At 37.3% G+C, this 18,018-nt stretch overlaps 1 protein-coding gene across 1 annotated transcript in view; it reads right to left on the reverse strand.

Moving 5' to 3' along the window:
- Window positions 1-10,708: 10,708 nt before the first annotated feature.
- LOC149170178 (cysteine and histidine-rich domain-containing protein RAR1-like) overlaps window positions 10,709-18,018 on the reverse strand; it is an 83,030-nt gene continuing 75,720 nt past the window's right edge. Inside the window, exons 4-6 of the mRNA XM_089428935.1 lie at window positions 11,922-12,079; window positions 11,555-11,784; window positions 10,709-11,367 (exon numbers count right to left, since the gene is read on the reverse strand). Coding sequence (XP_089285061.1) covers window positions 11,272-11,367; window positions 11,555-11,784; window positions 11,922-12,079 — 484 coding nt within the window. The 3' untranslated portion in view covers window positions 10,709-11,271. The remainder of the gene's footprint in view (window positions 11,368-11,554; window positions 11,785-11,921; window positions 12,080-18,018) is intronic.

Consider the following 18,018-nt stretch of genomic DNA (forward strand, 5'->3'; position numbering starts at 1 on the left):
AAAGCTTTCCTGTCGATTTTTATTATCATTACTCTCTCCTCACTTGTGAACTGCAGGAACGAAAAACGAAAGATAGACAAAGCAATGTGTAGGAAGCTATGAGGAAAAAGGGTAAAACTCCAATGATTCAAATACAGAGAAAAGACGCCCGCATGCAACAGAGCCGCAGATTCACAGAACGCTGCTGAGCCATCCATTACAGATATTTCATTTACATCCATGGTTGAATGAGTATTGAACGATGCTGATATCAACAGGCACTTTAACGCTCAAGGTCAAGAGCTCCCGAAAGCAGTATTTTTACAAATTTTGAAGCTTTATACCCAGTAAAGAAAAAGGTGCCAAAGGAGAAAAACTCAGAGAAGCCCGAATCAAAGAACGGAGGCAGTTTCCGATGCGCTGAGAAAATTGTTCAAGAAGCAAAGCCTCTAACTGCTCAGTCACCTGTGAGCCCGAAAAATGCAAGAAAGCAATGGTAAAGAACAAACTGGAAACAGAAAGCTAGAGAAAAGGCAGAAGCAATTCAAGGGTTAACCAAGTTGAACTTGGATTATTACTGGGCCTACGCAGTAAAACCACATGGTCAGAAGATGACTCTCGAGTATATCATCGATTTTGCTGAAAAGATGGTGCCAGCTCTTACCATTTCTGTTTGCTTAGCTCAACCAAAAGCGGAAGACAGTCAGCCGACTCTACCCAGGCAAATACTGAATGCTTGCAACATTAAGGAGCAAATGCAGAAATAGTTAGATATTAGATTTAATTTTTAGAAATAGTTTTTCTTAGAAAAAGGGCGGTCATTTAAACCGTATCCTGAATCTGTGTAATTAAGTTATTTAGTTAGTAGTATTTAAACCCTTCTCATGCATTTAGAGAAGGGTCCAGAAATTTATCAAAAACTTATCTTCAGAACATGCATTTTTGCACCCTCAGAGGAGGTTTTGGTGAATGAATGGATCAAGATTTGTTGATGTTTGCATTTGATATCTGCTACTTGATGTTGCACTTCTGTACTCTTAGTGGATGTTAGAGCAAGGAGAAATAAATCATTGTCACTTGAAGCTTATGAGTAGGACTAGTCATAAATGGTACTTTTATCTCTTGACCATTTCTACTTATATGTTAAAGTGATATACAGTTTTTAGTTGTTTATGTATTATTGCATGAATGCCTGAGTTATCATTTGGCACTTTTGTACGGTGATAGCTATTTATTTATGCTTAATGTATGAATAGCTCATTATGCGATATGTTTTTCATAATTGTTTCGTCTAACTTTTTATGCGAAGTGGTTCATCTTTATTGATTTTCCTTTCTTATAATCGCTGAATGATCTTTATTACCAGTTGTTATTTGAAATCTCTTTATATCGCATAATAAAAGAATTACATCCCGGGTTAGTATAGACTTAGATGTTACTACTTATTAGATTACAACAGCATAGAATTAGATTAAAGTTAGAATTAGAATATCTTAAATAGGAACTGTTAGATCAGCAACATCAAATTCTACACACACACACTCATAGATTGGGAAACTAGTCCCATTATCCCCAGTCGGACCCGCTATACCAAGCGGATAAGGTGTTGCCAACCAAGGTCCAGACTGGGCGGGTATCCCCCTTGTTCTCGACCCGATTTTCGGGGCTTCAACAGGATCCTATTGATCCTCCTCCCCAAGAGCCCTCCTCCTCCAAGAGGAGACCCTCATGGCTTAGGGAGACTCTCGAAGATGTCGAGAGACATATTGCACCAAGGGGGACTTTCCGTGAGAGCAAGAAGTCGAACAAGTATCAAGGATACTTGACCATCATGAGCACTATCATTCAAAATGAGCCTTCATCATTTGAAGAAGTCGTGAAGCAACAAGTATGGAAGGATGTTATGAATGAAGAATACGAGTCTATTATGAAGAATGATGTCTAGGATGTGGTCCCTAGATCCTAGGACAAATCAAATGTAACCTCTAAGTGGCTCTACAAAATCAAGCATGAAGTTGATGGAAGTGCAGAAAAGTTCAAGGCTCGCTTTGTTGCTCGAGGCTTCTCTCAAAAGGAAGGTGTAGATTACGATGAAACATTTGCACTTGTTGCCCGATACACCAACATCTACTCGATCATAGCCCTCGCTGCCTCGCAAGGATGGAACCTACATCAAATGGATGTCAAGACCTCTTTCTTGCATGGTTCAATCAAAGAGGAAGTCTATGTGGAACAACCCGAGGGGTTTGAGGTTCATGACCGGGAATCTCATGTATGCAGGTTGAAGAAAGTTCTTTATGGCTTGAAGCAAGCACCCTAGGCTTGGTATGAGAGGATTGATAGCTATCTAATGAAGCTGAGATTCACTAGAAGTGAAGTCAATCTGAAACATTACTTTAAGGTTGAAAATGATAAACCTCTCATACTAGTACTTTATGTGGATGACCTCTTTTTGTCAAGTTCAGACCCTCTCATTCACAAATGTAAGAGGGAGTTGGCTTCTGAATTTGCGATGAAGGACCTAGGACAGATGCACTACTTCCTAGTGTTGGAGGTCTAGCAAAAGCGAGGAGAAATTTTCCTATCTCAAGGAAAATATTTTGTAAAGATATTGGAAATATTTGGGATGGTGGACTGCATGCCTGTGACTACCCCAATGGAACTTAACTTCAAGAAGTTATGTGGTAGCGTCGCTGGACCTGAATCAGGAAATGCTTCTAAGTATTATCAACTCGTAGGAGCGCTGATGTTCTTGGTGAACTCCTGTCCGGACATATGTTTTGCAGTTAATACGTTGAGCCAATATATGGTTGAGCCTCACCATATACATTGGATTGGTGCCAAGAATCTTCTAAGATATCTTCAGGGCACAATCACTCATGGACTGAGATACACTGTCGAAGATGTGAGGCTGCACGGTTATTCTGATGTTGACTGGGTCAGCAATGTGGTGGATCACAAGAGAACTTTTGGGTTTTGTTTCGATATCCTGGATGAGCAGGAAGCAGAAATTGGTTGCCTTAAGCACAGTTGAGGTCGAATACATAGCTGCTAGTATGGCCTCCTGTGAAGCTGTCTAGTTGACGAAGCTCTTCAGTGAGTTGTTTGTACATGTGTTGGATACTACCGTGATCCTCTGCGACAACCAGAGTGGGATCCGATTATCAGAGAATCTCGTATTTCATGATCGCTCCAAGCACATAGATACTGGGTACCACTTTATCCGAGATATGGTGCAACGAGGAGCAATAAGGCTCCATCACATTGGGACTGATGAGCAGGTCGCCAATATTCTGACAAAGCCTTTGCGAAAGGTTAAATTCTTAGCCTTCCGAAAATGACTTAGAGTCGTGGAGAGACCATCTTCTGAGGGTCTTGTATGATATGGACATTGAAATCTAGGAGCTCCGAGGGGCTTGGGGTACTTCTTGGAACGATGAGCAACCATAGGGTAAGTGGTTCAGCCTTCCCCTAGTGGTTTTTTGTGTACAAGGTGAGTGGTTCAGCCTTCCCCTATGATACCCCGTGGCGACATGTAGGCAAGATGAGTTGTTCATCCTTCTCCTACTGAGACATCCTACCCATGCAGTCTAGGACGTATGGGAAGTACCTCTCATCTTGCCAATGAGTAGGGAAATGAGGATAGGGACCATAGTACTACCAATGGACGCATCGTGTACTACCATACTCCCTATGCTAGGATGACCGATATTGATCTGGGATCAATTGGAACTGACTTTGGGCCAATAAGAGTGGTATGACACACTCTTTTGATTGGAACTAACTTCGGGTCAGTAAGAGTGGTATGAGACACTCTTTTATCTGGGACTGACTTCAGGTTAGTAGAGAATGGTATGAGACATTCAATCACTTATTCTTCTCCATAGTTCCGCAGAGCAGAGCAGTGCATTGATGGCAAAGATAGTACCGATTGGAAGATGGATTAGCAGATGGAGTTCACCCTAGTTGAGAGGGAGTGTTAAAATTGGCAACTAGGGCCAAACTCCACATGGGTCATATTATTTATGGTAGCTAATAATTTTCTTGGATTCCTCTCTCCGAGAGGTGTAGGATTGATCTAAAGATCATCTGATTCTAATATGTAAAAATGAAGATATGAATTTATTTGTATTATTGACAAATTGTCAAGGTCGACCAGCGAGCAAAACAGGTATTCAAACCCCCAGCTCATCATCAACGTTGCATATAAAAGGAGGAGACCTCAAGTCATTTTATTATCATCTCATGTTCACACATCTCTCTCTCCTCACTTGATTGAGTATGCAAATCTGGCAGCTATCTCTCACACGTGTGAAGGAAGGAGGACATTTTCTGTTTCACTGCATTGACCTCCTCTTGACTGCATTGACCTCCTCTTGACTGCAGATTTGGTGAGGACCTTCTTCGTGGTAGGCCGCGGATCTGGGCACTAAAATCAAGGTGATTTGACCTCGCATTTGACCAGCGTTGACTGCCCTAGATCTGGCCGCAGTTTGACTTTAGTTGACCAACATTTGATTGAACATTTTCGCACTATTTGGGATTGTTTGGGTTTTTGTTGGAGGCCGAAGTTGACTGGGTTTGACTGAGCTGCTTAGAGGAAGAATTTTGCCCTGTTTAACCAGCGTTGACATTTTTGGTTAGGGCTTTTCTACTATTGTCATCAATTATCAGATTTGTAAATTTGTACTATCTGTCTTTGTTGAACTATTGAAGAATATAAGAAGAATTAATCAAGGTTTTCCCCACATTGGGGTTTGTCACTAGTTGGTGCCACATCTTGTGTCCTCTTGTCTTGGTTTATCTTCTATTGTTTATGTTTATGTTCTATCTGCATTTTACTATCATGCTGATGTGATTGCTAAACTAGATATTGATATTGGGATAATAAAGAAATTGAAGTAAATTGCTCTTAAGCATAGAACATACCATTGTTACCTAATATTTAACATAATGATATTATAGCCATGAGCCTCATTGTGGATTCAGTCAAGGACAATTTGATTCCCTACATATCCACTCAAGACACCTCAAAGAAAATGTATGAAGCTCTCTCCAAACTATTTACAATCAAAAATATTGGCCAAGTAGCAAGCTTAAAGAATGAGCTTTGAACTATCAAGATGACAAAAGATGATACTATATCTTCATATTTTGTGAGAATCTCCCGTTTAAGAGATGAACTCCAAGCAATTGATGAAATTATTCCTGATAAGGAACTTGTAATATCAGCCATACTAGGATTACCCAAATCTTGGAATGTTTTTGCAGCTAGTATTAATAGTTGGAAAGAGGCTCCATCTTTTGAAGAATTATGGTCTGCACGTACTCAAGAAGAAGCCCAGCTTGGTCTAATAGGAGGAAACCAAGAATAAAATGTTATCTCCAATGCTTATTCAACTTGTTTCAAAAAGAAAGGAGGAAATAAGAAACATGACAAAGGTTCAAGAAGAAATCATCATAAGAAGATTGACCTATCAAAAGTTCAATGTTTCCATTGTCACAAATTTGGGCACTACAAAAACCAATGTCCTGAAAATTTAAATAATAACAAGAGAGAAAGAGATCATGCTACTGTTGTAAACACTAATGAACTATCAAAGAAAGCCAAAGGAGAAGATTCTGATGTCTAGGATTTGTATTATTGATCAAGAAAAGACTTGGGATCTTAGGTATTGTTAACCTTAGAGTATCATAACCCTTGTATAAAATTCTATTTAGGCCTTTTACTTTAGAAAAACCCTTTATAAGATCATGATTAACTTTAGCCTTTTTATTACATCCTTGTATTATGTCCTTGTTAATTGCGGCCTTTGTTTTCTAGGGTTTTTCAACCCAGTGTAATATGATAAGAGAGATTTCCTAAAGTTTTAGACAAAACCCTAAGATGAAGAAATATCCCGTGATGTCTAGATCAATTCAAGACTAAGAATGAGCCATTGTTATTCACAAAAATATAGTATTTATTGTCTTTCATTGCATTGTTGTTGACTTCCTCACTATATCTAGCTTTATTATCAGTTGATCATAACTTTTTCTTTTATGTTCCCTCTGAAAAGGATTGCAAGTAAATGAAGTCAAAAAATTTATGACAAGATTCAGAGGGAGCTTAAGAAGAACTATGAATTTAAAAGAAGATTTGTTTCAGAGGGAGCAATCCAACTCTCAAGTTTTAAAGTTAGCAACTAGAATTGCACATGCGGGTGCATTGGTAAAAGAAGTTTTGGAATCATTGTTAGAAGAAAATCATCTAGCAAGGCATCTAGATTACTTTATGCAGCAATATTATGGCATCATAAGGATCACAAAGATTCTCTACCAAAATGGAATTGAAGCATGAAGTCTCAGTGAAACAAGTCCAAAAGGAAGTAGAAGACTATTTGAGGTATATTTTCTATGTCTTTGTGATTATTTGAAAATATTTATGAAGAACATCTATGAGGTCTTTAAAGCTATTTTAATCAAGGGTTTCTGAACCTTGGATAGAAATAAACCTTAGAAACAAAACCCTAACCCTAAATTATTATGAATCCCTAGTTCTTAGGATATAGCATCTAGGATTTGCTAGTTGGATGTTTCTTTGCTTACTATCTCAAAACACTAATAGAGTTTTGAGTAGGGTTCTAAGGTATGTACTAAACCCTACCTATGATTGGGATAAAATGGATCTTAGGACCCTAGGACCAAATGCTTCCGCTATAAGAAGAAACCCTAGACTAATAGAATTAACATAATACTTAGTTGTGTTGAGAATTGAGGTACATAATAAAGAATTGAAGCAAGACAAGAAGAATAAAAGTATTCATACCTATGAAAGATGATGAGCATTATGGAAAGAGGGAGTTGTAAAAGAAGCTTGATGATATTGGTCAACATCCATTATAGATTCTTGAACAAAGAAACAAAAGACCACTTCCGTATATATTCCATATTGGATCAAGTATATGAAGCTTCTAGTTCGTTCCAGGAACATGATGATTAATATACGCAGGCTCAAAATCTCTAGATCGATGTAAAGTTGAACTCTATAAGACCTCCAATGAAGAAAGCAATAGTATAGACTATCGTAAATGACTTGGCATTGTTGAACAGATATTGATAGAACATGGTTTTGCTATCGAAAAGGACATATTGCAGGGATGTAGATGATAGAATAATATTTGGATTAAAGTAAATGACATTAGCATTGAAGAACATGTAGCTATAAACATATGGCACAAAAGGTAGTAGAACTCGAGTTGATAAAGAACTTCATTTTTCCCAGAAGATAAGAGGAACCTTTGACTAAGCTCTATATTGGTATCTTGGCAAGTAACCTAGATGATACGTAGATGTTTGTTGGGTTGCACCTTGTCAGATAACCTATATGGTACCTAGATCTTTGTTGGTATCTTGGCAAGTAGCCTAGACGATACCTAGATATTGGTTGGGTCGATACCTTGGTAGGTAGCATAGATGGTACCTAGATACATGTTGATGTCTTGGCAAGTAGCCTAGATGACACCTGGATCCTTGTTGAGTTGGTGTCTTGGCAGGTAGCCTAGATGACACCCGGATCCTTGTTGAAGTTAGTGTCTTGGCTAGTAGCCTAGATGACACCTGGATCCTTTGTTGAGTTGGTTTCTTAGCAGGTAGCCTAAATGACACATGGATCCTTGTTGAAGTTGGTGCCTTGGCAAGTAGCCTAGATGACACATGGATCCTTGTTAAGTTGGTGTCTTGGCAAGTAGCCAAGAGTACACCTAGATCCCTTAATGAGTTGATACCTTGGCAGTTAACCTAGATGGTATTAAGATCTATAGCATTATATATGTTGATTATGATACTCTTCTTAGAACATTTCAACTTAAGGTCATCCTTGTATTGTTTGTACAATTATGAATACCTCCCTTGTTAAGAGGGAGTGTTGAGAAATGTAACTATGCTCAGTATTCATAATAGTTATTGTATATATATCATTATATATTCAATGTAAAATGAAAAAGAAAAATAATTATTATTTTTATAAGCATGGATTTTAGGCTCAAGTCAATTAGATTAAAGCATGTTCTTCATGCTTCTAGGGCTTGTCAAATCAAAAGATTATTTAAGTCACTATCATGTATATAAGACCCTAATGGGCATTTTTGTATCAAGAAAGAAAAATTAGTTTTGAATCTAAAGAGTCAAAAGAGTCCTCCAAGACCAAGTTGACCTATCCTAAAGAAGTCAGCCTAGAAAGGCTCATTCGACCACATGGAAAGGTATATATAGAAATGATTTTTTTCCTCATTTATGATCCATCCATCCATAAGTTCGATCTGCAATAGAAATAAGAAGGAAGTGCGAAGAGACTAAAAGACAAGAAGAAACCCAAGCGAATGAAGACCTATTCTTGAATATTTTTGCTCACACGTGTGAAGAGGATAGAGGTTTCTAATTTGTTGCAAGGCCGAAAAAGTTGCAGACCTACAATTGAAGGCTGAAACTTTGACTTGACCAACAAAAGAGAAGTTTCACTTTCGTTGACTTTACTGACTTGGGCTTATTTGAAGAAGCATTTCTTGGGAGGTTGACTTGGTGCTTTGAGGGAACCTTTGTCTTTGGTCTAAAGGTCTTGAATGTCTCATTTTGTCTTGGTTCTATAAGAAGAAGATAATTTTTTATTGGGTTTTCCCCTAGGAGAGGGATTTTTCCCTGGCAGAAAGCCTACATATTGTGTTCTATTGTTCTTGAGATCTTCATGTTCTTTATGGTTGACAGTTGCTTGATGAAGAGACGACAAAAGAAGATAATATAACTAAAATTATCACAAGCTATTATCAATGTAAGAAAACATTTTTCTACCTTTTGATTTTCTAACAAGATCATCCTCGAGAGGAGGATGTCCATCCCACACTCGAGTGACAAGATGCCCTATATGCCATGGGATGAACCCTAGCTCTCCTAAGAAGTTTTGGGATCTACCTCTATTATAAGGGCTCCCCTAGCTCTATTACATGAACATCAACATCCATAACGAAGAGACGCTAATATATTACATCATATTATATGTTTGGTTTTGCATTCTTTGAAATGATTAAGTTTCTTTCCTATATTTTATATGTGATGTATCCCTAAATACGTTTCAAAAATGCATCCACACCGAAAAATCAAAACTACTTAAAATCCTACTTATTAGGACACTAATCCTTGTAGTCGATTTAATTGTGGATGTCATGCATGTTCTATTCATAAGTTAGTAACATAACCCTTTTTTCTAATAGCTTCAACTCTACTTGTCATAACCCTTTTTTCCAATAGATTCAACTCTACTTGTCAAGAATGAATCATATTAGATTAACTTAGAATCCTACTTATTAGGACACTAATCCCTGTAGTCAATTTGTCAATGAATGTCATGCATGTTCTATTCTTAAGTTAGTAACATAACCCTTTTTTCTAATAGCTTCAACTCTGCTTTTCAAGAATGAATCACATTAGATTAACTTCGACCGATGTTTTCTTGCCTAAACATTCATGAGCACCAACCTCCCCTTGAGAAAATGAAGTGCTTATAGGTTAGCTCGTAATTCAAAACCGATGCCTAAGTTGTTACTTTTAACCATCATCTTAAAGCATTATGAGATTTTACATTCTCATTGAAAGTTAGCTCGTAATTCAAAACCGATGCCTAAGTTGTTACTTTTAACCATCATCTTAAAGCATTATGAGATTTTACATTCTCATTGAAAGTTAGCTCGTAATTCAAAACCGATGCCTAAGTTGTTACTTTTAACCATCATCTTAAAGCATTATGAGATTTTACATTCTCATTGAAAGTTAGCTCGTAATTCAAAACCGATGCCTAAGTTGTTACTTTTAACCATCATCTTAAAGCATTATGAGATTTTACATTCTCATTGAAATATACTTTTCACGCAAAGCCAAAACAAAACCAACAGTCGTTAGTAGTTAGACATCACAATATCAGTAGCTCATTGTGAAGATTGTCATATTAATGTCAATAACGATAAAGACAGTGACAGTGGTGTCACAAGAAAACCATCATAGGCCCCCCTAACATTGTATCCAGCAATGAAGTTCCCTTTATGAATCAACAGAAAACTGATTCAAATCTAATGCCTAAATTTAATGGTTGTAATGTGATTGAAAGTTGCGCAGACCATGCTTTCCCTCTTTTCTGTGTGCACCGTTCAAGGAAAAAACACTTTAAAGAGATGTAAGAAAATGATTGAGAGATTGAAGAGATCAAAGTAGAATCATCTAATTGACGTGGGGTGAATAAGGGTTAAAGTCCAGCGTTAACGGCAAAACACAAAAAGACCATATTTCTTCAGTTTAGTGAAGCAATGAAAGAAAAGAAAAACATATGTAACGTCCCCAAGGAAAATGGAGATATGATTTCAAGAGTCAAATATCATTGAGACAACCCAATACATTAACAACTCCCATATGGGGGCCATAAAAATTTACCATGAAAACAAACAAAGCATACGTTAGACTACATTGCACCAACACTATTTCATTATAATAGGGATAATGTGAAGTTGTGAACATCCAATATTTAGCAAGAGTACAAGCATATTAAACATAGTTAAAGATATAGTTAAATAAACAGAGGGTGTACAGAGGGTTTGTAGTCCTTCAGCTATGAATAGTATCGATATTAAAACATGTGTTTCTGATAGTGTCTGGCATGCAAGCTAGGAGCAGCCACATAAAAACTCAACCAATGCTCTCGTCGACATAATATTAAAATCCAACACTATTATATTGTCCATGTCCTCAGTAAATAACCCATCCATGGGCCTAGGCAATAAATGCTCTCATTCAAATTAAAAAGCAGATAGCAGATGAGATATGCCCTTAAAACAAGAAATCACATACAAACAAAAACTATTGCCCTCAGTAAGAATAGGCTGTTTTTGTTTCTTAAAATGTTCATGGAAAAGAGAAGTACTCGTTAAGTTAAGGCCCACTGTCAGCTTAAGATGTCAATTTGTTCAGGCATAAGATAACCACATTTCTTAGTTTAGTACACATTTCATGTTTGACAGAATCATGGCACAATTCTTTAGCATATATTACGGCATACTACAATCAGCCTCAGGCTGCCTATGACATTACATTTGGCTCAAAGTTCATGAGATCGATTAGCCTTCATAAGTTCACCACCAAACTACCCATTGTTTATACTAGCAATTTGACTGCCAAACTACTCGAGAGGTTTTGGAAGATGCCTTTTAACGCACTTTTTTACAAAGGAATATGGGACCCATTCAATGTGAATAGTAAGATGATAGAAGCAACTTAGGGATCTGGATTTGCATTATGCCAACCTTTGGTGCAAGGAGGTATGGTCAAGAATTCATCAAACTCCTTTACATGCACATCGCAACATTGCCACTGCAAAAATATAAAACATTACCACCTTTCTTAGCATATCCTGACTCCTGCCAAAATCGTTTAACCTTCATAACAGCAATAAATTGAAAGAATGTTCACAACCAATCTGGAAAGCATCAGTAAGTTTTAAAGACTTTTAAGGAAAGCATCAGAAGATTTTACAGATTTTGGATTAACGTTCACTTACTCCTCTTGATCTATCATGGAAAACAGCTGGACCAGGATGATAAAGGCATGCAGTCTCGTGGTTGTCCCTTTCAGTAAAATTCTTCCCACAACCTTTGTTTCTGCATACTTGCTTTTCGTTTAAATCAATTATTTTTTTCGACTTGGGCACAAATGTAGATTTAGGTTTTGCAGCACTCTCTGAAGCCACCGAGTTATAAAATCCAGAATTTACAACTCCAACTTGGGAACCTATCAGAAAAAGCATTGCCAGATTTTGAAATTGATATGCAAAAGCAGTGCATGCTTTAGAACTTTGGAGGGTAACAAATTAAAAAAAATACAGTCAGAAAACAATTATAAGATAGATAGTTTGCATGAAAAAGCACCATGATCAGAACAGAAAAAGCCTTGACGACATCGGGAACAAGCGGCCTTCGCCGCATCTAAAGCAGTATTTCCAGTAGTTGATAAAGTTACAGGCTTATTGGGGCTCGGTGCTGCCTTTGTCTGGGGTTTTTCAGAAGTATGCTTCCCTGTTTTGCATCTACATTGGAAAAAAAAATTGGTTAGAATGAAAATATCTTATAACAAGACCTTAGATACAACAAAAAAGAAGCAAATACACTAGGAAATTCCTCTCAACTTTACACTAGGAAATCCATTTCTGCTCAATAAAAGTAATCCGTAAGTCTTTTAGTGGTGAAACATGAGATCATCCAAAAAAAGCAGTCATAAAAATAAGCTTCCAAATATGTTGCCTCAGAACCAACATTTATTGTCTGGAATCTTCAAATGACTTTGTTTCAACCACAGCAAAACTCACAATCACTCTATGGATACCAGTCAGATCCAAAATTGTGAAAATCATATTCCCAAAGTGTCAAAATGTGGAAATTTTGATTCCAAAATGTCAATTTTGATTCCAGAATTTTGAATTTCAAAGTGTCACAAATTATGACTGTATTTGGATTTCATTATTGTGAATTTATATTCCGATGTGTATATATCTCATTATAATAGAACCATTTAATTCGAGTGTAATTCATTCTTCCCTGGAAATAACCAGACAATCTATGATATACCAAATATTATCTCCATAACCTGCCCATTTCATTTCCAAGACTAGATATCCAGTTCAGAACTTCCCAAACATCAATTACACATTACGTTTCTCTTCCCTCCAAAATGGCTGCTAGCATCCACAATGTTACCAAGGATGCTAAGTAAAGAATTCAAAAAATAACTTAGGGGACCTTCGATTAGTCTTTCCTCTCCATAGAAACTGTTATCCTTCAGATTGTATGAGGTCACATCCACGACTTTTATCACAATCCAATTGCACAAGACACATTTTTTATGACACTGATTGGTCATTGGACAGATATAGGGGCTATTTTATAGATGCACATACTTTCCCTAGCATTATCCTTATGGTCAACTGCCTCAACAGTTAGGTGTGTGATGTCTAGAGGAGAGTGGATCTCATTGATTGACCAATGATACATTACTTGCAGTACCTTGATCTGTTTCAATGATGTGATGGTATATTTACTATGAGATATCCTTTGTCAGATCATTCAAGGATGGTTAGTGTGGTTCGACATGACATATATGATGATGTGATACAAATTTGTCTATATGGTGATTTTCCTAGTACCTAGGATTCTATTTCACATGATGATGGCACAATCCTACGATTGATGTCCTAGAATACCTAGTGTAATACACCTTCGATATGGTTCTAGAGGTGGCGCATTTGATGTGGATATACCCTCCTAGTGTCAGCACCCTAGCTCATGATGGTATATTTGTTGATTATTTCACATGATCATTTCATATACCTTAGTCCAAATGGAATGCATTAGGGGAATTTTGAGGTCTAAAATGGGCCTCCTAAGGAAATAGTAAAATAATAGTGAAAATAATAAAATAAGATTACATTATATCATCAAATTTTAGAGGGAAAAAAAAAAAAAAAAAAAAAACTATTTTTTCAACTCGTATTTTCAACTTATCTCCCTATGGGTTTACTCAAATTTCGAGTAGCAACACTCGTTGGATGCAGAATTTGATTCCTCATCCAAGGAGTGCCCATGTTGCATACTTTCAATGGACCCTGCTACACGAAAATGAGAAATACATGAAAAACATTATTGCTATCACGTTTTTTCATGTATTTTTCATTTGTTGTGTAGCAGGGTCCATCGAAAGTATGCAACATGGGTACTCCTTGAATGAGGAATTAAATTTTGCATACATCGAATACTCCCACTCGAAATTTGAGTAAAACCTTAGGGAGATAAGTTGAAAATATGAGTTGAAAAAATAGTTTTATTATTTTATTATCTTTTAATATTTTTACTTTTTTACTCCAAAAATGGTGAATCATCCCCCATGGTTGAAATCATCATCTTGAATCCTATTGGTTCTTATAAATTTTATTTTGGCTGTACGTTTTTCTTAGGAGGCCAATTTTAGACCTCAAAATTCCCCTAATGGCGACCCTTTTTTCAGTGTAAAAGAAAAACGTTGGAATTTGTATTAACAAAATCACCGGTACATAAACCACATTGGGAGCATCTTTCTTGTGCATCCATCGAAATGATCAACATATAATTTATCCATGACCATGCCCCATCCAGCATGTACAAATAAACAGGAATTTTTATGTTCCAGTGTCAACAAAATTAAAAACCAAATCATTCCCAGTAGCATCTTTCTGAGATATATCCAGAAATTAACATATTAAAGCAAGATACAAAGATAATCCCAAAATAGTACAACAAACAGTAATAACAAAAACAGAGGATAACCATCATAATAGCAGCTTCAGGGTAGTGGAAGAAGACCATCATGCAACGGCAACCCTTTGTGCACACATGTTCCTATTGATTTGATTACATAGAGACAGTTTTACTACACTTTGACCATGTGGAGGCTTCTTTGCTCAAGCACATGGGTTTATTGACTTGGTTTCACATTGACGAATGGCTAATTGAGCATGAATTGAGCTATTCTAATGGAGCGCTCACCTTCCAAGAACATTTGTTGAGGAAGCCAACTTATATAGTTTATTTTATGCATAATATGAGATTGTCAACCCCTTTTTTCTGAGGTAGTTGGGGTTTTGTTGACCAAGCACAAGGGCAATGGCATTATTTTATCACTTGTTGACACCTTCTTCATTGGATCCACCTCCTAGCAAACCTTTTCATGAGTATGTTGCATACATGAGGGGAACACACTCCCTTAGAGGCCACATGCCACATGGAGGAGACCTTATCATTTAATCAAGACATCTAGCTTGGGAGAGCATATGTACCACTCATCTCCATTCATTGCCATGATTTTGCAAGATTCTTGGAGGAGATTGCAAGACAACCCTCACATTTTATCATTTTTCTCACAAGTAGAGGATGGGAGGCTCGTACCCTAGTCATTTTACCTATTTTTGGTACATCTAACCACCTACCTAGAAGTGCACTCCTCTCTTGGAGATGTTTGACATGGTCTTGCCCCTAGATTGAGATGGCAACCTCTACTTTGAACTCTTGTTGCTTGGATATTGTACATTGTTGAAGAATGTAGCTATGGTCAGTGTTCATAATATTATTTTATTGATGTATTTTGAAAAATTGAAATTATTATTGGCAAGCGTGTTCTTCATGCTTTGTATTGGGAAAAACAAAAATATAGAAGGGCATGTTCTTTGTGACCCTTGCAAAGGAAGAAAAATGAATTTTGTTAAGTGTCATTTAATCCACCAAGTTGCCAAGTCGACCCTCCTAACCCTCATGTCGGCTCAGCTTAAGTGGCATCCTTTCACATGGCTTGGATGTTATATATAGCCCACTTGCATTCTTCATTTGACACATCTCACACTTATACATTTGATCCAAGAAAATAAGAAGAAGATTTTGAAGGCTGAAAATATCAGTGAAACATGTTAATTTCCACGAAATTTTGCGACTACTTAGTGAATAACTGAAAATAGTGCAATTACAAACTGAAACCAAACTTCCTTTCACAAAGATACAAAATTTCTTAACTCATAAGCAGCAAAATATAAACATAGAGATAAAGAACACAGTCACAAATTTACATAATTATTTTTCTCATGAACCCAACTGGGAAAACCTGCTTCTTTGTTTGTAGTATTTTATTGATAAACTTGAGCAATGGAATCTCTTACAAGGCAATTTGAGAACAAACTTGTTCTCTGTTGTACTAGCTTAAAACACCTTGCAAAACACGTGATCCTTGCTCTTGCTTCCTTGCGGCATACTTGGCCCGAATTCCTTGCGCAGAGGCCTCCTATATGTTGAAAATATAACTATGGTTGGTCTTCATAATTTCTATTATACATTATCATTATGTATTTATTGTAAAATTGAAAAAGAAGTAAAACAAAATTATTTTGAAGCAAGGGTTTCATGCTCCTTTTACTTATTTATTAGGTCAAAGCCTCCATTGTAGGCTTCTAGGGTTTTCTTGAGTCATAAGAGTCATTGTCATATTTATTAGACCCTTCTTGGGCTTTTGTATCATGTAAAGAAAAATTATTTTGAGTCAAAATAGTCATATTTCACCTCCTCACCAAGTCGACCCTGTTTGGGGCAATTTGACCCTATGGAAGCAGTATAAATAGAAGGAGAATTCGACCTATTTGGCATCCATCCATCAAGTTCGATCTGCAATGAAGGAAGAGAAAAAGAAGTGTGAAGTCAAGGACAAGAAGGTCAAATCAAAGGAAGAACAAAAATCGAAATTTTGGGGCATCTTCTCTCTCACACGTGCGAGATTTCTAGGGTTTCTAGGCAAGTTGAAGGGCCGAAATTTCTGTAGTGACTGCAGGTCCGAAATTCTGAGTTGCAGGGGGGCCGAAATTTCAAATTGAAGCAATTTTTTTAATTGACTCTTGATGACTTTCGAAAAGTTTGTCTGCATAGAAGGAAGGTTGACTCGGTGATTGGAGGAGGTCTTTGTCTTGGTCAAAAGGTCTTGGATTGTCTCACTTTGACTTGGTTCTATTATAGAAGAATAATTTCACTGGGTTTTCCCCTAGGAGAGGGGTTTTGCCCTAGCTGCATGCCTACATCTTGTGTCTCTTGTTCTTATGATCTTCATGCATTTTTTATTTGGTAATTGCTTGATGAAAGATAACATAATAAAGAAGTAAAGAAGCCAACACATATCACAAGTAATTATCAAGAAAAGAGGAATCAAAACCCTAATAACTACATGCATTGATTTCTCAACACTATATCCTAGCATAGAGGGCCTCCTATTCTTTAAGACTCGACTCCTAAATCCTAGCACAATTCTGCCACAGAGAAGCCTCCTCAATACTGCGCACTAGCTCCTCTAAGGTACGCACTCACAAACAAAGATGATCTCACACAAACTTGTGCTCTCTCTCACAATCTCGTGAGTTGTGTCTTGTCACAATCCTTCGTGCACAAAATAACAATGAATTCCTTGTGCCTTCATCCTTGCTTTATAGATTCGATCCATGCTAATTTTGGGCCTTGTTCAAATTTAGAACTTGAGTCTCTAATTGGCAAGTTAACTGGGTTCGAATTGTTTCTCTCTCCAATCATAACTAGAGTCACAACTCGTCCTTACTTCAAGTTCCCAACTCGTCCTTTTCTAAACTTGAATTGCCACTTGAACTGTAGCTAATCTGAAGAAGGGTCCATGTAACTGATCCTTCAACACTACGCATGAACTTGTGAATATTATTCCCACAAACTGGAAATAAACTCACCATCTCCATGAACTTGCTCCATGGTCAAAGAAGGACAACTCATGGTCTTTCTGGCTAAGACACAAACTATAGAAGACCTTCCACTCACTACATTTTCAACACTCCCTCTTAGCAAGAAATGTACTTCTGGATAAAACTCATCCACCTAGATCTTTCTTCAACGCTACCACGTTCTTCATTGTTGTAGTTGCTCCCTCTGAACTAGAAGACTTTCCCTGTTTTATCTTGTGGAATTTGATTTGAAGACCTGTTCTTTCTATGAGTCTATCACCTCATTCATAAGTACCATGCACCTCGTGTACCTCTATGGTTTCTTCCTCTAGTTGAAGGTGGTACTCCGAGGTTCAACTCGCTTCTGATCCTCCACAAACAAATCTCCTACCCACTTGGCTGGAACTCTCCTTACACTGGGAGTCACTGACTGAGTAACTGCATGCTCTCGTCCCGGGCTTTGCTCCTCATCATCCTGTTAATCGACCCAACTGCCAACTAGCCGAGACTCAAACTGAGATACTGGTCAAGGCTCCATCTTCAGTAGCTTCTTCTCAGGTACTCTAATTCGCTCTTGCTCTAAGGACTCCCTCGGAACTTTTCTCTCCTCAACCATCACTTCTCTACTTTGAGCACTTCCTACCTTGCTACTCAAGAATGTGCATGTCTCTATCTAGAACTTGTAGAGATTCTTCATCCTCACACTTATCAGCTTCTTACATCTA

This window comes from Pinus tabuliformis, chromosome 4_2 (assembly GCF_031772625.1).
Source record: "Pinus tabuliformis cultivar Carrire ecotype Pingquan chromosome 4_2, CPIR1, whole genome shotgun sequence".
In the NCBI taxonomy this organism is placed as follows: domain Eukaryota; kingdom Viridiplantae; phylum Streptophyta; class Pinopsida; order Pinales; family Pinaceae; genus Pinus; species Pinus tabuliformis.